The sequence below is a fragment of the Vulpes lagopus genome, chromosome 2, assembly GCF_018345385.1.
Source record: "Vulpes lagopus strain Blue_001 chromosome 2, ASM1834538v1, whole genome shotgun sequence".
Taxonomy (NCBI): domain Eukaryota; kingdom Metazoa; phylum Chordata; class Mammalia; order Carnivora; family Canidae; genus Vulpes; species Vulpes lagopus.
The window spans coordinates 11,566,389-11,591,975 of NC_054825.1; the positions used below are offsets into that span (position 1 = coordinate 11,566,389).

Genomic DNA, 25,587 nt, shown 5'->3' on the forward strand with positions numbered 1-25,587 from the left:
TGAGGGGCAGGCTGGCTCTGTTGCACTTAAGGCTGGAAGGGAGGTGGGGGTCACACCCGGGGAGCCTGGGAGTCAAGGTGAATGCTGGAAGGCCGCAGGGTTGGTTTGCACTGGCCCATCCACATCCTATAGACAGAGCTTCCAGAATCTGGCAGCCCCTTGCTGCACCCCCAGCCCTGACACCCAGCATGTGACCCCTGGAAGGTTCATGTCCTTAAGCCTAGAACATGTCTGGCTACTGCTTCCGGGCAGTGAATGCCTCACCTGCCAGCTACCTGAGAAGACAGACAGTGCTGGGAAGGAAGCAAGCATCCACGAGGCCCGTGGTGCCCAGACCTAAGTCTGGGGTATCACCCTAAACCTCATGACTGCCTCCATCCTTCCAGATGTGCGGGCTGTGGTTTGGGAGGATACACAGCAGCTTGCTGATGCCACCCGGCTTGCTGCAGATGGGGCCAGGGTGTAGATCCAGGTCTCCAACTGCGGGGCCTGTGTATTCTCCAGCAGGTCTGGCTACAGGGGAAGTAAAACCGGGAGTAAGTTCTGAAGCACTAATTTTAAAAAGTGGGGGAGGCCGGAGGCCAGAGGAGAAGTGAGCCCAACTGAGTTTCACAATAAGGCTTGTCGTGTCTGGTCAAGGGTGCATCTCTACAGTGAACTAAGGCAGTGGTGGGATCGGTGTGAATCTTACTTTGCCTCCATTGTTTTATTTATTAGTTATTTATTTTTAAGATTTATTTATTTGAGAGACAGAGAGCATGGATGGGAGGGGCAGAGGGAGAAGGAGAGAGAGAATCTCAAGCAGACTCCATGCTGAGCACAGAGCCTAATGTGGGGCTCAATCCCATGACCCTGAGATCACGACCAAGAGTCGTACGCTTAACTAGCTGAGCCACCCAGGTGCCCCTCCATTATTTTATTTTATTTTTTATTTTTTAATATTTTATTTATTTATTCATGAGAGAGAGGCAGAGACACAGGCAGAGGGAGAAGCAGGCTCCATGCAGGGAGCCCGATGTGGGACTCGATCCCGGGACTCCAGGATCCACCCTGGACCGAAGGCAGGCACTAAACTGCTGAGCCACCCAGGGATCCCCTCCTCCATTATTTTAAATAGGACCCATGCTAGCTTGTCTTTTTCATTCTTTTACTAGGATTATTTAGATCTCTCCAGAGCACTTAACCAACTTATCTGGCACCTTATGTGTATGATTTCTTTATTTCCTCTATACTGTCTTGGCTTCCCTCTATCCTGCAGGCTCTGCAGGTCTGAGATCAATGTCTTCTCCCCACTGTATCCAAGTGCCTAGAGCAGCCTGGTACTCTTTACTTCCAGTGCTCCCCACTCAGACGCACGGGCACCTGAAGACCCACCAGAGGCGAGGTCCCAGCCCCCTCCCCTCCTGCAGCGGTGACAGCCCCGGGGACGCACGTGTTTGCCCAGAAGCTCCAAACAGTGGACCCGTGCTGTGCTCCTGCTGTCTTCCCCGGCCTGTGGCCGCTTAGGTTGGGAGGGTCTTGACACTCGTCATGTGTGGCAGGGATGCTGGACTTTAGGGAGTTGGGAGGGTGACACCCCACACCCCCACCCTCCTTGTGGCAGGGATGCTGGACTTTAGGGAGTTGGGAGGGTGACACCCCACACCCCCACCCTCCTTGTGGCAGGGATGCTGGACTTTAGGGAGTTGGGAGGGTGACACCCCACACCCCCACCCTCCTTGGAATCTCTAGGATGGTTGTAACTCAGGGTGTTCATATGCAGCAGGCAGCTTTCAGAACATGTCTCCCCCTTCTCAATTTCTTTATGGCTTGAAATTTTTCTATAAAGTGCCTCTCCCCCATGAATTAGCACGAGAGATGGATCTATCTTCTAAAACCGAGCAGCATTTCTGAGTTATAAAACCTCAGGAGAAGCTCCAGTTAGTTTGTACAGATTTGGAAAAACCAAGCTGAGAGTAGGGGTGAAGTGGTGGGACAGTGCAGGTTTCTTTCTTTTCTTTTCTTTTTTTTTTTTTTTTTAAGATTTATTTATTTATTTGAGAGAGAGAGAGAGAGGGAGAACCTGCGAGTGTGGTGGAGAGGGGCAGACAGAGAGGGAGAGAAGCTCAAGAAGACTCTGAGCTGAGCACAGAGCCCAACGTGGGGCTCTATCTCATGACCCTGAGATCATGACGGGAGCCAAAATCAAGAGTCAGACGCTCAACTGACTGAGCTACCCAGGTGCCCCACAGTACAGGTTTCTAATAATCATAGCTAAAAAAAAAAAAAAAAAAAAAGGGCAGCCCCGGTGGCTCAGCGGTTTAGCGCCACCTTCAGCCAGGGCCTGATCCTGGGGTCCTGGGATCAAGTCCCACATCAGGCTCCCTGCATGGAGCCTGCTTCTCCCTCTGCCTGTGTCTCTGCCTCTCTCTCTCTCTCTGTGTCTGTCATGAATAAATAAAACCTTAAAAAAAAAATCATAGCTCCGAGAGCGACTTGTACTAGTATTTAAATATAATGGTACCTTGCATTTTTATAGTGTTTTAGCATTAACAGAGTTATGGGGGTGAGGGTCTATGGTATTTATGATTTTTATTACATACTATTTAACACTACAACTTGATCCAGGATTTAGCGTGTTTGAGATTCTTATCTAAAGTACTAAAGTAGGGGCGCCTGGGTGGCTCAGTCGGTTAAGCATCTGCTTTAGGTTCAGGTCATGATTCCAGGATCTTGGGATCGAGATCCACATCAGGCTCCCCGCTCAGCAGTGAGTCTGCTTCTCCCTCTGCCCCTCCCCTGTTCATTCTTTCTCTCAAATAAATAAATAAATAAAATCTTAAAAAAAAAAATAAAGTGCTACAATAAAGGTTTTCCTAAAAACCATCTTTTTTGTTAAAAAAAAAAAAGTATTAAAAATCCCAAAGTGACCCATGCTCCTCCTGGAGTAAGATGGGTTGGTTCCCTTCACCCCGCAGCACCTTCGAGTTCATCCCCCACTCTGGTTCGTGCTGCGCCTTTCAGCATGGGCTTGGCTGGATCCAGGCTGGCCTGCGTGGAGCTCAGCTGCTCCCGGTGTGGTTTAGGCCCAGCGTTGGCTGGCCTGCACCCCCGTTCCTTCCGAGCTAACTCATCACTTTTAGATGTTATCTACCAGCTTCCTCTTGCCAGAACTGAGCTTTCACTTACTCGCATCCCTGTCTACTGTATTTTCATGATTAAGACTCATCTTTCTTGTTTGCTGCCGAGCCAAAGGGGATGCTTCCATTACATTTTTTCTTCTTGGACCATCTTTGGTTTTCTTATTTTTATAACATCCAGTAGCCCTCTAAAATGCTTGATGTGGTGTCGCATGGGCTCAGGCCTCTCGGTTCACCTCTGCAGCTGGGGTTCACTTGGGGACCATCCTCCTGGGGCCCGCTGACCGCAGCTCCCCCCGGGGTGTCCCCAGATCTTCCTTTGCCACCAGCACTATTCCTGCTTCTGGGACCCAGCACCTCCTCGGTCCCAAGTCACTCCTTCATGCCTGTTGTGGTACAGCCAGCAGCGGCTTCTTGAGGAAGGGGACACGGCAGGTGGACATTTAAAGATCTCGTTGAGTGAAAATGTGATTTTCACCCCTTCTTTCCCACTTCACTGATATGGTGATGGAACATAGAATTGAATTCTAGGTTGACATTGTCTTAGAACTTTGAACACACTGCCCCATCGCCTTCCATTTTTGTTAAGAATTAATATATTATATGTAAACTATTTGTTTTGTTCCCTTTGTTTTTTTCCCTCTGGAATAGCATACAGTCTCCTTTTCATCACAAATATTCTACAGCTGTATAGTCAGAGGCTTTGGGGGGTTGGGGTTCACCCACCGTGTCAGTGTTTCATGGAGCGTATTGATCTGGAAATGTATAGTTCGAGCCAATGCTCTGTTGTTATGATTGTCATGACTTTTTTTAAAAGATTTTATTTATTTATTCATGAGAGACAGAGAGAGAGAGGCAGGGACACAGGCAGAGAGAGAAGCAGGCTCCCTGTGGGGAGCCCGATGCGGGACTCGATCCCAGAACCCCGGGATGATGACCTAAGCCAAAGGCAGGTGCTCAACCCCTGAGCCACCCAGGCGTCCCTGTCATGACTTTTTATAACTCCTTTCCTCCCACTTTCTCTGGTCTCTTTCCCAGGGATGGCCCTCATGCCCTGGACTGAGCGACGCCTTCACTTTTATCTTTTTTCCCTCCTCTTTTTTTGTCATTTCTTTGGCTTTTGATTCCTACTTCTCTTTTGGAGATTTCAACTTTATTTCCACATCCTCCTGTGGAATTTCTTTCTGCTTTTGTTTTCTGTAGACTGGGGGCCCTATTTAATCTCTTCCTGGCGGCCACAAGCCTGATGTGCTTGGAAACCACACATAGGTCCAGTGTACGGGGCTGGGAGGACTTTGCTGGGGGTCCACCTAACTATATGCTGTCTCATCCTTGTTCTCCTCAGGCTTCTGTTTGGCAGCTTCCCTAAGTTTCTTTAGAGGAGAAGATTCTAGCTTCCCATGGAGAAGGGAGGGGGAAAACTGCTCAGGGATGGGGCCCCTTGGGGGTCCTGGGGGTCTAGCAGCTTCTCTCTGCTGCCCTTCTTGTCCCTTCTGTCTGGGCAACCTGAGACCCCTGAGCTCCTGCCATTTTCGGAGGTTCCTTGTTGGTACTCCCCGCCTCCCAACACCCATGCAGGTGTACGCTTGCTCTCGGCAGAGTCAGCCACTGTCCCTCCAACTGCTTTCCATTTCCTGAGCCAGTTCTCAGAAATATTTTCGAATCCTCTACTTGATATTTTCTTTGCCTCATTCTTTTTCTGGACCATTGCCGGCCAAGTGGCGGGAGTGGACAAGAGCGGGCTGTGCAGGCACGTATAAAAGGCAGACTGAACAGAGGGAACAGATCTTGGTGACAGGTGCAGTGTAGGGGGAGGCATGTGTTGGGGACCGCGGCTCCCAGTGTCCAGGAGTAGAGACTGCAGGACCCACCGTCCAGGAGGGGCCACTTGGTTCTTTGGTGTGTTAAGTTGGGGGTGTCTGTGGGACATCCAAGCCCACAGTTCTAGAAATCGGTTGGCTACGTGGTCCGTAGCTTGGGGGAGGGGGTTGAGCTGAAATCTTGGGAGAGCATGTGGTTGGGAAAGCAGTTCCCCTAGGGCAGAAGTCTGGGAAACCCAGAATTTATGGGGGGACAGAGAGACAGGAGCCTCCCAAGGAGACAGAAACAGGAAGGTGTTGGAGGATCCTGAAAGGGCAGCTGGGGGCCAGAGTATGGACCAGAAGAAGTTCTGAGGGACTTAGGCACCAGGCCGCATCAGGGAGCTGCTGGGAGGCCGTGCTGGCAGGTGGGCGGAAGCCGGGCTGAGCGGGTTGAGGAGGGGTGGCTTGGGGACAGTGGAGGCGCCAAGTGCATGCTTTTCCTTTGAGATGTTTCTGTAAGAAGTCAGGGGTGGGGAGGTCATTAGCTATAAGGGCATGTGGACTAGAAGGAGGTTTTGTTTCATTCTCCCAGTGGAAAAAGTTTCAGCACTCTTAATGGATGAGGGAGAGGGGCCAGAGCATACACAGCAACACTCTTCTGAGCTCTGGAATGCTAATGCTTTTGTTCTTCTGAGGAGATTTCTGTGTCTCGGGCTGATATTAAAACGAATTTGCTTCTCCTCAACATGCATCGGCTGAGGGAGCAGCGTCTGAGCGCTGACTTGTGTCTGCACATTGTTATGGCTGATGCATTGCCAGGTGGAAGGAAGGCCCCAGACTCCTGGGAGAAGCTCATCTGGGTGCAGACGCCCCCACAGGCAGTCCTCAGGATGATGCCAGGAGTCATCACATGGGCCCCGGGGGCAGGGAATCCTTTTCCAGCACCTTCTGGATGGTCAGGATCAGATGCTGGGCCTAGTTGCTCTCCATGGAGCAGGTGCTCTGGTGGAGGCTGTCCGGGGTAGGGAAGAGAAGCTAGCCATCCTTCCAGGTCACACCCAGAACCAGAGACCCGAGTAGCTCCTGACAGGAGCTAGAATAGGGTTAACAAAGCTATGGAAAATCTACCAAAATAACTCGAGAGACCCGGTTCTTCTTTTTTGTTAAGAGTTCTCGGCATGGGCACCAGGCCTTCCCGTGACTGGCTTGTGGTCTGTAGTCTAAGGGTTTCCCTTTCCAGTCACGCTTCCTACCCCGGCCCAGATAAGCTTTGTGGCTGAAGCCATTCCCCTATGCGTGGGGGCAGCCACAGACTAGGCCGGCCCTGGCCTGGGTGCCTCGGGGACTCCGCACTATTCTCCGACAGACTCAGGAGGGGTGGCGGGGGCCTCAAGGTGGGGCTGAGCCACCGAGAGGCTAGGATATCTTCAGGCCCCCCAGCCTGCTTCCTCTTCTCCTGGTGCCTTCCATCCTTGTACTACCCCTCCCACCCCCACCTCTAAGCCTCAAGCTACTCATTACACTTCTCCTTTACAGAACCACCCAAGATAGCCTGGATTCATCTGGAAAACGTGTGTGTGTGCATGCATGCGCACGTATGTGTGTGTGTGTGTGAGATAGAATGTTCAAGGGAGAGGGGAGACCCAAAGTGATTTCTATTTCCAGAGTTCTGCGTGAAGTTTGTTGATCAGACTAGCTGAAACTGTATTTTTGTGAAGTATTGTTAAAACAGGAAGTAGTTCTCTAAAATTGTTCCTCACTGACAGAAGGGGTGGTGGGAGTGAGGCTCATGACTTCATGGAACGGTCGGTCTTTGAAAGGCAAAGAAGCTCCAAAGTGCTGCCCTCCCTGGGTCTCTGTGATGGTCTCCAGACTTGTCCCGTGGAGTAGCCATATCTTGAGATGCTCCTGGGTTGTTTGAGTTTGACCTCAATGAACTGTTCATAGTAACGGTTGATCAAGAAATGACATCAGGGCCTTGGGTGTTGACCCCCACCTGGGGATTCTTCTTGCAAGTACTGTCAAGACTTTCTTTCTGGGGGATAGGATGGTCAGGCCTCGGCCTCATGGGGTCTTTTGTCAACCAGTCCCTGGAACCAGAATAAGTTAAACTCCCCTCCTTTCAAGCACCAAATATTGAAGCCTTCTGGTGGTTTCTCTAAGGCTGAACGTTTCCAGAGCCTGGGCTTTCCTGAGCTGAGCTCTGCAGCCTGTGTGGGGTCCCAGGTGGGCTCTCTGGAGGGAATGGTAGTTCTGTAGGCCCCACAAAGCTCCCTGTACTCGCCCCACATCATGGCTCCGTGGCTGCATGTCAGAAGCATTTGTCTCCTGACTTGCTCTGTGGGGTGAGGTACTAGGTTAGGCTGTAATGCTCAGAGGACCGACCCCCATCTTTGCAGCCAGCGAAGTGCCTCCTTTCTCTAGGAGAAAATAGAATCCTAGGGGGATGCCCTGGAGGACAGGCTGCCTTCTGCAGCCCCAGCAGGGAGACATGCTGTTTTTAAGACAAAGCACTTACCCTAAGTGTTTTTGCTCCAGGTTTTCGCAGCACCATGAGTACAGGTGGGTATATCTTTTCCAGTTGTGCTTACAAGCCTTTTAAGGGCCTGTATGTACTTAGGGCTGATGTTTTCCAGCAGAACGGCACTTAGGACTCAGGGGACAGCAAGTGTTCTCCTCTTTGCTTGTACTCCTATCCCATTACCAAAAAATCCCTGTCCTGGAATGCAGACAGATGGTACACCTGGAGGCGGTGATGAATCTCATGAGTGTGGAACTGGGGTAGGGGGCGGGGGTGGTGGTAGAATTGAAAGGCTTTGGAGCCAAACAGTTCTCAGTTTCCCTGCAGGCTTCTTGAATAAGCCACAGTACTCTCCTCTGTGTCCTCCCCAGGGAGGTGGTGCCAACAGGAAACGGCCGTTTGCTCGATGCTCAGGGGATTAAGGAAATGGGATCATGGCTGTAAAACCCCTGGCATGTATCTTGGGCATAGTAGATGTTGGATGAGTGGTTGGGATCGGTGTGCATGGTTTCACTTGATTTTTTTGTCTTTTTTATTTTTATTTTTTACTTAATTTAATTGTTTTGGAGGTGAGGAGGGGCAGAGGGAGAGGGAGAGAGAATCTTAAGCGGACTCCACATCCAGCATGGAGCCCAACGTGGGGCTCAATCTCACGACCCTGAGATCATGACCTGAAGTTAGGAGTCAGATGCTTAATGACTGTGCCACCCAGGCATCCCAAACTTGATCTTTTAAATTGTGATGAAACACATCTCCTCTCTGTCTCCTCTCTGCCAGCATAAATCTTACCACTTAACCATCTCTTAGGGCTTTCATTTTTACTGTTTTCATCATTTTAAAATGTATAGTTCAGTAGCATTAAGAACACTTGCATTATCCAGTTCCGGAATCTTGTATTGCCCTAAAGAGAAACCCCTTACCCATTTGCAATTGCTCCCCATTTCCCCTCCCCCAGCCCTGGGCAACCACTCATCTTTCCATCTCTATGGATTTGCTTATTCTGGATCTTTCATATGAATGGAACCATGTACTATGTGGCCTTCAGTGCCTGCTTCTTGCCCTCACCATGATGTTTTCTAGGCTCCTCCATGTTGTAGTGTGGGTCAGTGCCTCCCTCCTCTTTATGATTGAACAAGATTGCCTTGAGTCCTTGATTTGGAGACTTCACAGGATAGTCCTGAATGGTGCAGTCAGTCATTCACTCTGGGCCAGGATTCTTTCTGTCTTCATTTCCCCATAGATAGTATAGCAATTTCGTAACAGGAGATGCAGCTACAGATGCATGACAGGGGTGGGGGTAGGGGCTAGACCAACCACGAGCCCTCCCAGAGAGCTTAGCCCTGGAGCAGCAGCCGGAATACCCAAGAGCTATGGAGCAACAGCAGCTTCTGGGTCTGGCTGGAGTAGAGAACTGGGTGCAGTGGGGAAGGGCTGGGCTCCCAGATAACAGGCTCCCTGTGTCTCCTCCAGATGCAGGAAAAGGCAAAAGAGATCTACATGACCTTTCTGTCCAGTAAGGCCTCGTCACAAGTCAACGTCGAGGGGCAGTCCCGGCTCAATGAGAAGATACTGGAAGAACCGCACCCATTAATGTTCCAGAAACTGCAGGACCAGGTAACCTGTCTTCCCAGCTGGCACTTGGATGTGACACTTACTCCTAGGCTGGGGAGAATTCAGTTAAAACTAAATGTTAGACACCCCAGAAGCCGTCCCATCCAGCTGGGCAAGTTGAGGCATCCTAAGAGGCTGTGGTTGGTGAACTAGAGGGGACTGGAATGCCAGGCTCAGGATTTGACCCGTCGGAGTCTCCCGCACGCCTGCTTACTTTTCATCTACACACAGCTTGGACCAACAGTTATTATCTGTCTTCTCCACCCAGATTAGAAGGGAGGCTGGAGCTATTCAAGGAACCTACATGGAGGAAGCAATATGTAACTGCTAAAGGGAGGAACAGAGAGAAAAATCTAGAAAGTGAGCACGAGGATTCACAGTGGTAGGGAACCTGGGGCCGTTTTTGGTGCAAATAATCTAAACATGATCATGCACTTCCAGCGGCCCAAGACCGTAGGCTAGTTCATAGTGAGGCTCCTGAGTTATAAGGAAAAAGGTTAACGTTTGACAGTTTATTCCACTTAAAGCAGGAAGAATTGAGTTTAAAAAAGGACCTATAAAGGGTAAATTAGTTTTCTAGCAAGCTTTTTTATGAGATTTGCCAGTGGTAATAGGAAAAGGGATGAGATTGCACTCAGAGATTTCTTAGACGTGAATTTGCAGATGTGACTATTCAGAGTGTGCTCCGTTCTTCCGAAATGTTATCTATACACTTGTAGATGATGGAACACAGACAAATATCAGACTCTGCATGCACTTTCCTTACTAAGGGAGCAAAGGCTTTCCTTGGCTCACAGGTGGAAATTAGCTTTTAGCTTTATTCAGCAGCCCTCAAAGGTAAGCAAGCCCATACCCATCTGGAGGGCTTGTTAAAACAGACCCTGGGCCTCACCTCCAGAGTTAACCTTCAGATCTGATGGTTCCCGGGTGGCCTGAGACTTTGCCTTCCCAGCAAGTTCCCCGGCGACGCTGAGGTTGCAGGTCCTGGCACGACACTCCGACAACTGGTACAAGACCTTGGTTGGCCTTTTTGTGATCGTTGGGAGCATGCGCAGAGCCCAGAGCCTGTCCCAGCATCCGTGATGCCCCATCTTTGCTCAGCATCAGATTAGGAAACAAGTAGCAAATACAAATTTGAAAAGTAGTTTGACTACTAGTTGACACAGTGGCAAGTGCAAACTCCATGTGAATCCTTAATCAAATTTAGGTGTTGAAGGAGTTCCGGTGGGTGCAGGAGACTAGTTGAGGGCTTCCTGGAGGTGGTAGTTTTGAGCCAGTGGGAGAGATGCCATGGACACGGATTTGTGGAGTGAAAGGAAATAAAGTAGAATGTATGGCGAAAAGGCATTTCTTTTGGCTGTAGTGCGTAAGGATATCTGCTCCACCTGGATCTCTGGGTCCTTTTTTTTTTTTTTTTTTTAAGATTTATTCATTTGGAGAGATAGGGAGACCAGGGGAGGAGGGGCAGAGGGAGACACTCCTCAAGCAGACTCCCCACCAAGTGTGGAGCCCCATATGGGGCTCAATCCCATAACCTTGACTCAGGTTATGAGCCTAAACCAAGAGTCAGACACCCAACTGACTGAGCCATCCAGGCACCCCATGGACCTCAGAGTCTTTCAAAAGCTCCCTAGAGTCACTTTAAAATACAGCTAGAGTTGAGAACCTGGACTGAACCCCCCTGTTGTCCTAGACTGAAAACTCAGTAATAACAATATTTACTATTCAGGAGTGCCCTTCAGTGCCTGATGCCAACTTGGCACGTACCATCTCCTTAATCTCCAATGCATGTTATTTTTCTGATTTTGGTGATGTAAAAAGCAAGGTTTGGGAGAGATTATGTGGTTTGTTAGCACAAAGTCACACAGGTAGCAAGAAGTGTTAGAGGCCAGGTGCATTCTTGTCCACCTGTCTTCAAAGACCCCACTTTCTCTGCTACACTCACAGCCTGGGCTCCTGGGGGCCTCTCACGGCTCCTCAAAGCCCCAAGAGACCAGCTGGAGCAGAAGGACTGGAGAGACCAGGTGAGCACAGGCAACCTCATTTTCCAGGACTGCAGAAGCCAAGGTAGTAGTGAGGAATGCAGTAAGCTGATAGCCCTGCACTTGATGGGACCGCGGGCTCCCCAGGACCCAGGCCTCTTGCAGTTAGTTCTGCAGCACATCCTAAAATGGAACTGGACCCCTGTGACTGGGCACGCTCCCCTCGATGCATACTTTGGGGGGGTTTGCCGGCAGGGAAAGGCGGACACACAAGGAATAAAGGCAGATCTTTTTTAAGTGACAAAGAAAAATATTTTAAAAATTACTTTTATTTACCTAGCTATGAAAGTCATACATGCTTAGCAAAAGGAGCTTAGGAAATCAAAAATATAAAGATGAAAAAAAATTCGTAGTTCTATACCTGGAAAAAAACAGAAATAACATTTGATTTCTAGATTTTCCGTCCTTTCGTGCAAGCACACATGCGCAGATGCACACAGCATTGTGCCACAATGCAGTTCAAAGGATTTAGTGTGAAGAAGGTACTTGTGTATCCTGTTGTTAAAATTCACTGATTTTAGAGGGAGCAAGGTGCACCAACTCTCTTTCAAAGGTACAACAAGGTGGAAACAGGGTATTTGGCATCTGAGCTGATTCCACAGTGAGTTCCTGGGAAGGGCTTCTGGGTTCTGTTCCACTTTGGAAAACTCTGCCTCGTGAAAGCCTTGCTGGTAACCATCAAAATGTGTGCTCAGCATGGTCCTGCGGTTCTCTGCTCCCAAAAGGCCCCCCAGAGGGCCCTGGTTTTCTAAGTGAAGGAATTTGAAGCTGAGAGGCACATATATGGAACCAACCACAAGAGTTCACCTAACTTGAATCCCACCCGGCTCCATGGCTCTGGCTTTGTTGAGCACCACTTGGCATCAAGGCAGCTAGCTGTCTGAGCCGCCTGCTTCCCGCTCCCTACCTCCCAACCCCGTTTGCCAGGAAGACTTCGGGGAGCCTCAGCCCCTCCTCAGGGCAGCAGGGCCCCAGCTGTGGAAGTGCTGATAGGGCAGGATGGACTTTAGGACACAGTTAGAACCTAAAAGGGTGGGAAAATCCTCCCTGGGCATTAAATCAGATGACCCCCCATCTGTGCATCTGATTTAAATGAAAAGCTTCTTGGTTCTTCATTCAAGTCCTGTTTATTCTTGGTTTACGCACAGTTCTAGCGGCCTCTGCTTCTTAGGTCACAGCAGATTGGAAGTGCCGGTAGAAGCTGTGCAGCGATGGGCAGCAAGAAGCGATAACCGACAGGCAGGGAGGAGACAGAAAAACGAAACTAAACATAAAACCACAGCGCAGAGATATCTAGAGCCACCGCGTGTGGGCGCCCCCGGCCCCACGCACCACTGTGGGGGCATCCCTGTGCTATGGGATGGTGGCAACACCAGTGATCCTGATACCCCAAAGCATCAAGTTTGAATTGTGGTCGACATATTCTGTGAAGGATATGTTAGACGTTTTAAGATCTTAAAAGAAGTTTGATATCTTACGAGAAGTTTGGGGGCTCAGAACTCTGTCACTTTGAAAACTTATGGAAGTGGAGGGATCGTGCTCCGATTTAACTCAGTTCTGCAAACACAGCCCCTCTGTGCGCTCTGCACATGCGGATAAGGCCAGGAGAGGTGGGGGTAGTACTGTGGCCGTTTCCTTGGAACCTTAGCCTAGAATCAGAGGACAAATTTAAGTTGTGGGAAGCAGGAAGGAGGAGGCGACCTTACAAAGAGTTGATTTTTTTCAATGAATTGCAATTTCCTGCAGTGTCTTTTTTTTGTTTTGCTTTGTTTTCTTCTTTTAAAAATCCACTGCTGGCTGGTCTATTTCAGCTCTGGTTGGCTTGCTGGTATTTGTTCTTTTATTCACTCCCTTGTGCCACAATGACGATGGAGAGCCTACTGTGTGCCTGGGACTGTGCTAGGAACTATGTATGCAGTGAGAAAATCAGCCCCCGTCCAACCACAGAGACAGAAAAAGATAAATGCCATGAAGTACCTACAGCAGGTGGTGGACTGAGAGTGATGATTGAGGGGGGCCTACTTGGGATCTAGTGGTCAGGGAGGGCACCCCGAAGAGGTGGCTGAGACCTGAGTGGCAAGGAAAGCCAGGTGAGAAGGGAGCAGGGCCTTCCAGGGAGAGGCAACAGCAAGCACAAAGGCCCTGTGGTGGGGAGCCACTAGGCGTGTTGGAGGAGGTCCGAATGGCTGGAGTATATAGTCAATGAGGACGGCAGTAGAAACTAAGTCAGGAGGGACTGGCCAGGGTGAGGCCCTGAAGCTGTGGTAACCAGTTTACTTTCAAGGATTTTGAATGGTAACTCGTTCTAGAATATGCCAGTTGGGCTAGTAAGGTTAGGGCCTCTTCAAAGATGGGCACCTTGGCCCTGATCCCCAGCTCCAGCCATGCCCGTGTCTCATGAGCTGTGCAGGAGCCTGATGATGACTCGGTGGAGCAGAGCCTCTCTGTACCAACTGTGAACCCGCAGCCTCCTGACCATGGCTCATCATTTGTTCCCTGATGGCCTGACATCTCCCTCGCTGCTCATCACTTCCTGGATGCGGAGCTCACATTTACTGTCAGGATCACTGCGTGTTGGGTGCGCTGGGCGGGGGACATGGGGGCTCTTGGTGTGGCCTCTGTGTCCTCATCTACGGCGTGTGGCTTCTGGCAAACTCTGCTGCCCCTCGGAGCTGCACAGTGAAGCCATCTAGAACCCTGCAGCGCCCTGATGTTGAACAGCCGCTCCCTGCCAGCCACATCTTTATTTCCTTAGGCCTGACTTTTCCCCCCTTTCCTATGACCTCAGAGTTCATTAGCTGTGACACATTGGGCAAGATACAGTCTGTGCCTCAGCTTCCCCTTTTGTGAAATGGAGATTATGATAAGACACTTACAAGGCGAAATGCAGTCGTGTCTGTGTTTACTCAGAGCCCTCTGTGTTAACTGTGCGTGTCCTTTAGACTGTCATGTGAAGATAAACTTTAATTTCATGCAATAGTTCTTAACTGGGGATGATTTTGTGCCCCCCCCCCCCAGCCTGCCCAGGGGACACTGGGCAGTGTCTGGAGACCTTTCTGGCTGTCACAAGCGGGGTGGCGGGGGGGGGGCCACCAGCAGCTCCTGGGCAGAGTCCAGGATGCTGCTAAATATAAGGCACGGGACAGCCTCACACGACACAGAATGATCGGCGCCAAGTGTCGGTGGTGCCCAGGCTGGGAAAGCCCAGCTCAACGGGACTCCCAAAGGACTCCCAAACCCGCAGCGGAGCTCGTGGCCTCAGGCCCCCACCGATAACCAGCCAGGGTCGTCACGCTTTCTCCAGCGCCGTGACTTCGGGAAACACGAGGGCCGAGCCCCACCCCCCCGTGGTTTCCACGATGCCTCCACGTGTGCATCTCATGGGACTTAGGGGGGGTGGTCCTGGGGAAGTGTGAAAGGTCACCCCAGGGGACGGCGGCACGGCTGGCCTCAGGTCACCGCGCGGGGCGAGAGGAATGGGTGGGCTCGGGGCCCACGGACCTGGCCTGGTCCGAGCGGTGGCCTTCCTCGCTGTCCCCTCCTGGTCGGGGCCACCCCTCGCCTTTGCACATGCTGTAGGGCAGCATGAAACCCCCACCAGCGCTCTCCCTTCTCCAACACGCAGGGAGCAAAATCGATCCCCGCAGCCTAACGTGCTCCTCTTTGTATGAGAGAGGACAGCGCCCGTCCCCGGTGACCCTGTGAGCTCAGTGGGCTGGGAACACGTGTGTCCCGTTCTGTCGCACGGCTGGGAGCTCCAGGGAGGAAGGCCACCCAGGGCCCGCTCGGCCAGCCCTAGCCCTGAGCGCATCCTGCTACTGTGGCATTCAAAATCCTGAGCAGGTTAATTTTAAAAATTAATTCTTTTAAAGATTTCATGTATTTATTTATTTAGAGAGCAAAAGCGGGAGGAGGGGCAGAGGGAGAAGGAGAGAGAATCTCAAGCAGACTCTTTGCTGAGTGTGGAGCCGGACACCAGGCTCGATCCCACGACCCTGAGATCATGACCTGAGGCTTAATCAAGAGTCAGATGCTTAACCAACTGAGCCACTCAGGCACCCCTAAGAATTACTATTATTATTATTATTTTAAAGATGTTATTTATTTATTCATGAGAGACAGAGAGAGATAAAGAGAGAAAGAGACACAGGCAGAAGGAAAAGCAGGCTCCATGCAGGGAGCCTGATGTGAGACTCGATCCCTGGGTCTCCAGGATCAGGCCCTGGGCTGAAGGCAGTGCTAAACTGCTGAGCCACCCGGGCTGCCCACTATTATTAGTTTTTAAATATTTTATTTATTTATTTATTTATTTGACAGAGAGGGAGTATGAGCAGGGAGAGAGGCAGGCAGAGAGAGAGAGGGAGAAGCAGACTCCCCACTGAGCAGAGGGCCCGACACGGGACTGGATCCCAGGACCCCAGGATTATGACCTGAGCCAAGGACAGATGCTTAACCGACTGAGCCACCCAGGCACTCCTAAAAATTATTTTTAATTGTTAAATAACTACACGTTCATTGTTGAAAAGAAAAGAAAATTCACATGACCCATGAGGGTCTGAAGTAAAAAGTTACACACCCCAGGCCGTGCCTTCTCTCTCCCTCCCAGGCAGTAATGCCCATATGTTTCAGATCCTTCCAGACCCTTCCCTGAGAGTATAAGAATGGAAAGCTTTGAAATCTGCTCAGTGACTTGACATTATGCCATGTCAATGATTTGAAACAAAACTCTGCTCCTATAAGTTTCTCAGCACCATCTTAAACCCCTTTCTTGCCCTGATGCCTCGGGTTTGGATTCCACAGGATTGGGTTGGAATCCAGTTGGTTCGCTCCGGGACAGCAAGGAGACTGGAGATGATGGGAGGGTCAAGGTCATTGCACATGACAACTTGAAATCATTGCTTTTTTGGACCATGAAAAAGAAGGTTTGAGGGCAAGCTCATTCTTCTTCCTTAAACCCGAGGGATCCCAATGCTTACACTTAAGCAGGTTTCAGATGCTGCCAGGACATTCCCATCCAGGTTTCTTGCTAAGTCTGGTTTGGGGGAAGGGAGAATGGAGGCAGCTTTCTCCACGGAAAAGGAAGCCTTCAACCTCCGATGCTTAAAAAAAATGTAGAAAAGACTTCAGTGAGATGTCAATGCTCCCAGCCACATCCTTGACAGAAAGGAACCATGCGTCCGGCCCCTTGTTAGTAGTGTCTTTTGTCTTTTCTTTGAATTTCCCCAGAACCCAAGAAGCGAGAAACACTTCCTTTTTAGACATCAAGAAGAAGGGGTGGACCAGTTGGTGAGGATCCAGCAGTGGGGGAGGGGCATGACCCCATGCTTCCGGGGTCATATAGGGGTCCACTCCCTCCCTCCACCCCTAGTATCTTCAAGTCTGCAGTGGGGGCTGAGGCTGGGGATCCTGGGCGCCTCCGTCTCGTGGGTGCCAGCTGACATCAGCCCCTAAAGATTGAGTCCAGTCCTGAAATTGGCATTTCCCAGAGTGCAAAGCCAGAAAGGGCAGGTCATGGGTTTTCATTCAAATGGAAGAAAAGTTGGCTCCCTCCATCTGCCACAGCCTTTGCCTTATGAGGGATGGGGTGGGGCAGGAAGGATAGTATTTGAAATACTTTGAGATTTTTTTTTTTATATAACTCTAAAAATGTGTTTAAGGGAAGAAGATCAGAGGGATACTAGAATAGCTTTTAACTCTCCTCCTGATGGCAAAGGCAAAAATAAAATACCTTCACCCCACGTATAAAGCATGTCATTTGGGCCTTGGATCCGAGTGTTACGGACTCCAGGAAAAAGTAGATGAATTGACCCCTGCTCCATGGGATAGCACCCCACCCATGGGACTGTGAGGGGATTTCACCCTCGAACAGGCGTCTTTCCTCCTCTGTCCATGTCCACCTTCTTTCCAGAGTTCTAATCCCACCAGCATGCTGTCCCTGTCTGGCAGCCTGTCCAGGAAGCAGGAGCACTATCCAGGATAACAGAAACATCCACGGCCCAGCCTGGCAGGTTGGGACAAGTATCGAGTTGAGCTGCTGTGCAGCGGATGCACCCCACTCAGTAGGTGGCGAGGCCATCTGGAACTTGCGCGGTGGGGACATCCCTGTGTGTGCCCTGCCCCGTGGCTTCTGATCATTTCATAGCCTGAGGACTGGAGGGAGGGAGCTTGCTTTCTTCGCACTTTTTGTCTGTATGTGTGGGTATGAAAGCATGTCTGTGATCTGGGTGTGTGGGAGGAGAGCACGTTCTAGAAGTGTAGTTCAGAGACCGTGGTGCTTGCCACCTTCTTTCAAGAACTCAGTTCTTGAAGCAAATATGAAATCCCACTACTAAAACGTTTTGTTGCATTAAAGGATTTATTTTTTCTCCTTGTACCCAGTTGAAATCACATGGCAGAGGGGTTTGAAAAGGAGGGAGGATGCTCATTTAGGTCTTTTAATGTTCCTGCTGTCTGAGAGGCATGAAAAGATTAGGCTTGAAACACACTTGATGGAGACAGTGATGAAATCTTTACTGAGGAAGTTTAGGCATCCTGTCTTCTCCATGGATGAGGGTGCTTCCCGGAGGGGGTCCTTTCCTTGAGCAGCAGATTCGGAATGACCTACGGTTGCAGCACCCCGTGGCTGTTTTCCCTTGAGGAAGGGGAAATCCTAATCAGTCAGCACCCTGGGTCTGAAGAGGGAGAGTCCTGGTCATGTTAGGGGACCTGGCACAAAGATGCCCACAGGCAGGGGGGCTCCCTCTCTTTGCCTTTATCACTGAGAGTTTCGCCTCCAGCCTCCTGCAGGAGTGGATCCCAAGGCAACGATGCTAAATAGGTTATAGACAAGGCATGCTGCCTCCAGATGTGGGGCTGCCAAAACTCTCAACCTGCTGAGCCACAGCTGTCTTGGCCAAAAAAAAAAAAAAAGGTATGGAATGCACCTTAGCTGCCAACTGGAGTTTTCTACTTCATTGGCTGCCTGTCTCTCAGAAGGACTTCTGCTCTATGGCTCTGCTCCGATGCCGTCTGTCCACCTGGAGCACCACCCCGCACCCCAGATTTGTCTCCACCTTCTGCTTTCTCTTCCCTGCAGACAACTTAAGGTGTGTTGGAAGGGTGATGCTCTCAGTTCAGGCCTGGTGAGGCCAGTTCTCCCCATCAGAGAGTCCTCATTTTGTAGAACCTTCTGGAACACCTAGGGCCATCTCATTTTCTGTGCTCCAGTTAAGAGTGAGCTGAAATCAATAAGCTGACTGTTAGTTTCCAAGGGCTGTCTTAACAAATTATCTCAAACTGAGTTGCGTAAAACAACAGAAATTTAATCTCTCGGTTCAGGAGGTCAGAAGTCTGAAATCAAGGTGTCGGCAGGGCTGTGCTCCTCCCATAGGCTGTATGGAAGGATCTTTCCCGGCTTCCTCCTGGCTTCTGGTGGGGACTGGCATTCCTGGTGCTTCTTGTCTTGTAGCTGCATCACTCTGGTGGTTGCTTCTGTCTTCACATGGCCTCTTCTCTCTGTGTCCCTCTGTGTGTTCTCTTCTTAGGAAGACCCTGCTCCTTGGAAGATGATGTCACCGTGACGAGATCCTCACCTAACCCTATTCCAAATAAGGTCACATTTTGAGGTTCCAGGTGAACAGACACTTTGCAGGTCCAGCATTCAACTGACTTTTAGGGATATTTGTTTCCCATTTATACACACAAATGCACTTTTTTAAAAAAAGATTTTTATTTTTATTTTTTTTAAAGTATTCTCTACACCTAACATGGGGCTCGAGCTGATGACCCTGAGATCAGGAGTCACAGCTCTTCCGACTGAGCCAGCCAGGTGCCCCCACAGATACACTCTTGGAGAACATACTTGGAATCATTGTTTCTCATTTTCATACATTTTAAAAATTTAATGTTCAGTCTTGTAACGCTCACCTATTACATTCTTTCCACGTCTCTCTTTGCAGCCTTCATTTTTAGTGACTGCCTATGGGTCTGTCAGGTGAGTGGTAGGACTGCCTAGTGGTTAGGAGTAGGGGCTCGCAGGGCAAGGTGGCCAGCGTTCGCATCCCACCCATCTCTCTTGGGCTGTTACAAGCTGTGACGCCCTCCAAAATCCGAGGTTGAAGTCCTAAGCCCTAGCACCTCAGAATGTGACTGTGTTTCAAGATAATTTTAATTATCTAATATATCTAATCTAAATATCTAAATCTAAAATCTAAATATCTAAAATATCTAATATACAGATAACCCTTTAAAGAGATAATTTTAAAGAGATAATTCATGTAAAATGAGGTCATTGGAGTGGGCCCTACATCCAATATGATTGGTGTCCTTCTAAGAAGAGGTGACACACACAGAGGGAGGATCGTGTGAGGACACAGAGGAAGACGGGCACTTATAGAGCTTCTTCAACTCAACATGGAGGTACATCTTGACCATAAGTTGAAAATATTGTAAGTTGAAGATGATATTTAACACATCTAACCTACCGACCCTCATAACTTAGCCTAGAACATGCTCCAAACACTTAACATTAGCCTACAGCTGGGCGAAATCATGTAGCACAAAGCCTACTTTACAACGAAGTGTTGGATATCTCACATGGTTTATGGAATATTAGACTGAAAGTGGAAACAGAACTGCCGTAAGGGTGTGGGGTGGTTGTCAGTATGAGCTGTTTGTGCTTGTGATCGGGGGACAGACTGGAGGCCGGGGCCCAGCGTCACCAGCAAGGAACGCACTGTGAATCGCTAGCCGGGGGGAAAAGATCAAATTTCAAAGTTTGAGGTACAGTTTCTATTGAATGTGTGTTGTTTTTGCACTGGTATAAAGTAAAAAAATCATAATCTGAGCCATTTTAAGCTGGGACAAGGCACCAAACCTTGAAGGCCTAGTTTCTTCTCTCTGCAATCAGGTCTCATCAGGTCCCGGTGAGGATTAAAGGAGAGAATGCTCGGTGCGCTGCCTGGCACTGGGCTGGAAGGTGCTCCCCGCAGTCTCGGTATCCCCTGCGTCATTTCGCCAGTCCCCTGTCATTGCACGGTGGGTGGTTTCTATTCATTCATCAGGCGAATGTTTACTGGACCCCAGTCGCGGCCACTGGACCCCAGTCGCGGCCACTTGCCCCATGATGACTAAGACTGTGGCCTGTGGTCAGCAGCCAGGTACGCTGCCTTTGGCCACTTTCTTGAAAGGGATTTTTGGGAGCATTCTCTCTTCTCCGAGCTGTTTTCACCAAGCACCCCCCATGGGGGGCCCTGTAATGGGGGCACCCTGTTGCCATATGCTCTGAGGCCTGTGCCTAGGAGAGCCTTTGCTGATGGCAGTGATGAGCTATTAGGCAGCTCAGAGCCCCAGAAAATGTTGGGAGCGATAGCCCTTTCCTTTTTCCTTTTCCCATGGGGGTCTGATGGCTGCAGCCACCACCCGGTGACTCCACAGCCCCTGGAGGCAGGCGAAGGTTCCTGGCAGAGGAAGTCCCAGCCCAAAAGCCTTCATGGGCATTTCACACCTGCCCACGGCAAGGAGTGGCCCTTATGTTCCTGTTAAATAGTTTGCAGCCCTGTCCCCTCGAGCTTGCTGGCACTCGTGGAGTGCTGAGAGCCTGTGGCCTCTCGGGATCTCGAGCATTCCCCTCAGCTGAAGCAACCCCCTGCCCTCTGTCCCCTGCCGCCTCCATCCCTGGGTGCCTTTTTCTTCTCTTCTTTGAAGTGTGAGCCTCAGAGCCACGACAGGCAAACAGGATGTTCCACTCCCACATGCAGAGACTTCAGACGAGACACTTGGGTCGAACCGCATCCTGCTGGCAGTGGTGGGTCCCATCTGCTGCGGACCTGGTGTGGGAGGGGTGCAGGGCTGGGTGCCAGGAGGGGTACTCATGAGGCGGGCTTCATGAGTCACTCTGAGCCTCATTCCAGACTTCCTGACTAGGTGGGCATGTCACAGTCCCCTCTGGGAGCCCTGTGCCTGGAAAAGCCAAATAATGCAGGTGGTGATGGATGGCAGCACCTGCGCAGCATGTTTGTGGGAGGCCGCGGCATCATAATGGCATTCCTCATCCCCCGCCTTGCCCTTGGCTATGATTTTTGTGTTTTCTGGGAGATTTTTTTTTATTGTTGTTTTAAAATGAATGATTTCTGCAAACCCCAGCAAATCAGTCTAGGATTGCAAAATTGCTATAAAATAGGTGATGGCCATGGAGAGACACAAGGTGGGGATTTATGGAGGCGTGATCTTCCTGAACAGCTGCAGATCTGAGGCAAGACTGGAGGGACACCCAGGGAAGGGCAGGCAAGAGTGTAAGAGTTTAAGGAAAACACAGAGTCCTAAATCTTCGCTGAGCAGTGGGCTTGGAGGATTAGCAAAATGATTTAGGCGCTTCTCCTGGGGGTGAAGCCATTTTGGGAGAAGGAAGGTATAAAGGCGGAAGGTTCCAGGTCTCCAATCCCCCAGGCAGATGTTCTGAGTCCTTAGACTCCATCAGACATTCAGTTTTCTTTTCTTTCTTTCTTTTTTAAAGATTTTATGAGAGAGAGAGAGAGAGAGAGAGAGAGAGAGAACATGTGCACACAGCAGGCAGAGGGAGAGGGAGAAGCAGGCTCCGAATGAGCCACTCAGGCGCCCCAGACATTCAGTTTTCAAAATAGTTTGCCTGTGTGTTGGCTGAGGTCAAATTTTAAAGATGTCAGGGAGGACACCTGCGTGGCTCAGTGGTTGAGCATCTGCCTTTGGCTCAGGTCATGATCCCGGGATCTTGGGATCGAGTCCCACATCGTGCTCCCTGCGGGGAGGGGAGCCTGCTTCTCCCTCTGCCTATGTCTATGCCTCTCTCTCTCTCTGTCTCTCAAGAATAAATAAATAAAATCTGAAAAAAAAAAAAAGGATGTCAGGGTTTTACCACCCACTTGAAAACCCTGCCTGGCAGTGAGTGACATTCTAGACACCCCTAGAACTTTCCACTTGAGCCTGTCATAGTTCAGTAAGCGAAGACACCAGGGTACTTGCAGATTTTCCATCTGCAGAATGTCCTGAAAATTCAGTTGAAAGGTTTGAGAGAGAGACAATGAGGGAGATTTCTCAAGAGACGTTACTCCATGACAGCCGGAAAATACTTTCCTGTTTGCTTCTCCTTTCTCCACCACTTTTGTAGGGCAGGGGAGGAGAGTGGCAAAGGATTGGGGTAGGGGAGTGGGGGAGAAGGGAGGCTGGGAATAGGGACGGTGGCTAAGAAGAGAGGGGGCGACTCTCTGAGGACCTGTGGTGCAGGAGGCAGCCCTCTAATCCAGGGGACTTAGGTTCCGGGATGGGTGGTCCTCTCGTACCCCACGAGCACACAAGGGAGTCCCTGCTTTCCCAGAGCCACGCTCCTGGGCCTGTGTGAGTGCGCAGGTGTCCGCAAGCTGCAGCCAACTGCTGCTTCCTTTAATTAGGGCCTGTTCCCAGAGCCTCTCCTTGCTAAGACTGTGGTTTCACCCACCCCTGCCTGCATTAAATAAGCCCTATTTTTGTTCCTTGGCATAATAACAGGTTTATCTGAGACCTTGGATGCCAGACTTCTGGGGGGTCTTAACAATATCGACATCACCTGAGGTGACCGTGGCCCTCCCAGTAACCACCCTCTCTACAGGAATGGTTTCTGTTCGGCCATCTCCAGGTTCTGGTGAAATCCATCCCTGTGTTATCTGTACAAATAAAGTGGAGATTCTTAACGGACCTCTTGATACAAGGGTATGAATCCGTGCTGTCCACATTCATACTTCCGTGGAAGATAAAGATAGATTTGTTCGTGTGGCAGTAACTATTATATTCCGTCGAGACTCATAATGACCCAAACCATCCAGGAAACCTTCCTTGCCCAGCACACGACTTAACTTGCTTGGTGTGTTTTGCACATATTTGCCTTCTTTGGCACACGGAAGGTATTTAATGAACATTTGATAGAATGACTCATGGTCTGATTAAGCCTCAACCTTTAGACTCTTTTTCCTTTTTCTCCTTAGATCTTCAACCTCATGAAGTACGACAGCTACAGCCGCTTCTTGAAGTCTGACTTGTTTTTAAAACACAAGCGAACCGAGGAGGAGGAAGAAGATCCCCCTGATGCCCAAACTGCAGCTAAAAGGGCTTCGAGAATTTATAACACATGAGCCGCCCAAGAGCTGGCAGGACTGGCGGCTGTCAGAGGCAAAGGGACTCACTCTCAGGACCATGCAGGGTTTCTCATTGCTTTGTTATCTGTAAGGACTGAAATGTAAAAAACCCTCCAATGGGACATGTGTATTTTATTAACTGCTTGACCTGTAAGTTTTGCATGATGGCTAATCTTACATAAAACAACAAATAGCTTTGAGGTTTTAGTTCACAAACACACACACACACACACACACACACACACACACACACAAGCGGAAGAGTCCTTAAACACTGGATACTTTGAGCATTTTGTAGCCTGATTAAACATCCTGTGAGGCCACCAGGTGAAACTTAGAGCCACCTGTTACCTTTAAGTCTTTGCCCGGCCTCTGCGGGAGGGGTCATGCATGTCCACCGATTCACTTGGCAAATCAGCTCAAGAGTGACTTGAGTTGTCAAACCCAGGCCCCTGGGGGTGTCATCTGTCAGGCGCCTTTTTGGACTAAGTACCTGTCGAGACTAAGTTCTGACCTGGGAAAGGAAAAGTCCTCACCGACAGCCTCTACAGATTTGGGGAGCTGTGTGTGAGCATCATCAGAGGGTTCTCATTTCTGGTGTGTGGGTTTGTCCTGGTTTTGCCTACTGTCTGTGACATTTCATGCAGCACAGATAAATAGTTCACCTTGACAGAAACAGGATCTCAACCAGGAAGAAAGAAGGACACATGTGAAATTGTTCAGGGTCCCCCGTGACAACACAAGGCGGTGTTGGACGAGCTCGTGGCACATGGCCCGTGCCGATGACGGAGCTGGTGGGATGATTCGTTCCCCCATAGCCCATCTGGGGACACATTGGAACCCTTTCTTCTCTGTCCTACCCTTTACTGGACTTGTTAACTCTGGGCTTGACGCTTCAATGAGGGGAAAGAAATGGTCTTTGAAAAGTCTCTTCGTGGGTGGAGAGGCTGTGCTTGAAATCCTGCTTGGCCCAGGCTGTCCCAGCCAGCCCAGGTGCCACCCACACCCCCCTTTCCGAGCAGAGCCCAGCGGAGCCCAAGGTCAGGCCCAGTTCCCTCCTGCCGCTTGCTCCCGCCATCTGCTGCTGCCAGGCCTCTCCAGCATGTTTGCCAAACCTCCAGCTCCTGTTTGTACAAACACAGCAACCAGACTGTTACTTGCGAGCCTTCCCACTCAGACGTTTCCATTTGCAAAATTCCCTGATGTCGAGGGTGACCATGTAGTTTATTAATCACACCAGGATAGTTTTGAGAGAGAAGGGAACTAAGTTTAGTAATTATGCTGGGATAATCGGCACAGACTGGTTCTATTCTGAGTGAGCCATTTGCGATGATGACCGTCCCCTCCCGTGACCACTCTGCTGTTCCCCTGGTTCCCCAGCATCACAATGTCCATTCACTGTGGTCGAAGGTTTCCTGTCCGTCCACCTCCGGCCTGGGGAAGGGACAGCCTTCGGGAGCCATTGACTGCTGAGAACCAAGTGATTTGACTGTGCATTTATCAGAAACAGCAGATGCTCGATCCCTTGGGTGGGGGGATGTCTGTGCCTTCCCCCAGGACATCCCAGACAAGCCTTTTCTCTGCCTAGGGCGAGGTAGTGACACTGAGACACACACCCAAGGGACATGTCATCCATCCTCAATTTGCAATTTGCAGTTTCCTGAGCAGGAAAATGTAGAGCTGCACACCCACCCCACCACGCCGTTGCAGGTAGAGGGTTACTTGGGGTTGCCAGGGAGTTGAACAAGCGGGTCTGTGCTCCCTTTGATGAGCCTGTATGGGACTCAAAGAACCTTCTGGCTTTTTCCCTCTTTCCACTGGGCTCAGAGACCCTTTAGAGTGGTGGTCTCTTTATAAGTGCTCGAATAAAGGAAATATCCAGAGTCAGCCCGAAGATGATCTAGCAAAAGAAAAGCCTGTCACATGGGAGCTGCCTGAAAAGCTGAGAGCCAGTGGGATGCGAGCCCCGTACGTTTAACCGCAGCGTGCTCCTACCGGCGTGAACTCCTGCCACTTCCTCTGGCTTGCTCCCGCCTGGCTGCCCACATCTATGCTGCCTGCACAGCTGAGGCGTATACAGAATTCAGCTTCCTGAAGCCACTGTAAAAGCAAGCCGGAAGTGTAGGGAATCCATGCAGCCAGTAGATGCTTCTAGCCAGCTTTTCACCCTCGCCCTGTCTGGCCATCCATCCACTTGTTGACTAGGATCTCCATTGTGTCTGCAATGCACCAGGGAGTATGTTAGGTGCCAAGATTCAATGGGGGTGGGGTGGGGGTGGGGAATGAAGCAGCCACTAGGAGTCATGCCCTCGTGGCACGGACAGGTGTTACCAAGAACAGATTTTGTTCATACTCAGGTGTGCTGAGGAG

General features: G+C 50.2%; 1 protein-coding gene across 2 annotated transcripts in view; it reads left to right on the top strand.

Annotated features, from left to right (window-relative positions):
- The window catches only part of RGS10 (regulator of G protein signaling 10), a 39,243-nt gene extending 15,702 nt beyond the window's left edge, over positions 1-23,541 (top strand). For both annotated transcript variants that reach the window (XM_041746658.1, XM_041746660.1), the window contains exons 4-5: positions 8,913-9,056; positions 23,068-23,541. In XM_041746658.1, the coding sequence (XP_041602592.1) occupies positions 8,913-9,056; positions 23,068-23,214 (291 nt within the window). In that variant the 3' untranslated portion in view covers positions 23,215-23,541. The remainder of the gene's footprint in view (positions 1-8,912; positions 9,057-23,067) is intronic.
- Positions 23,542-25,587: the final 2,046 nt, after the last annotated feature.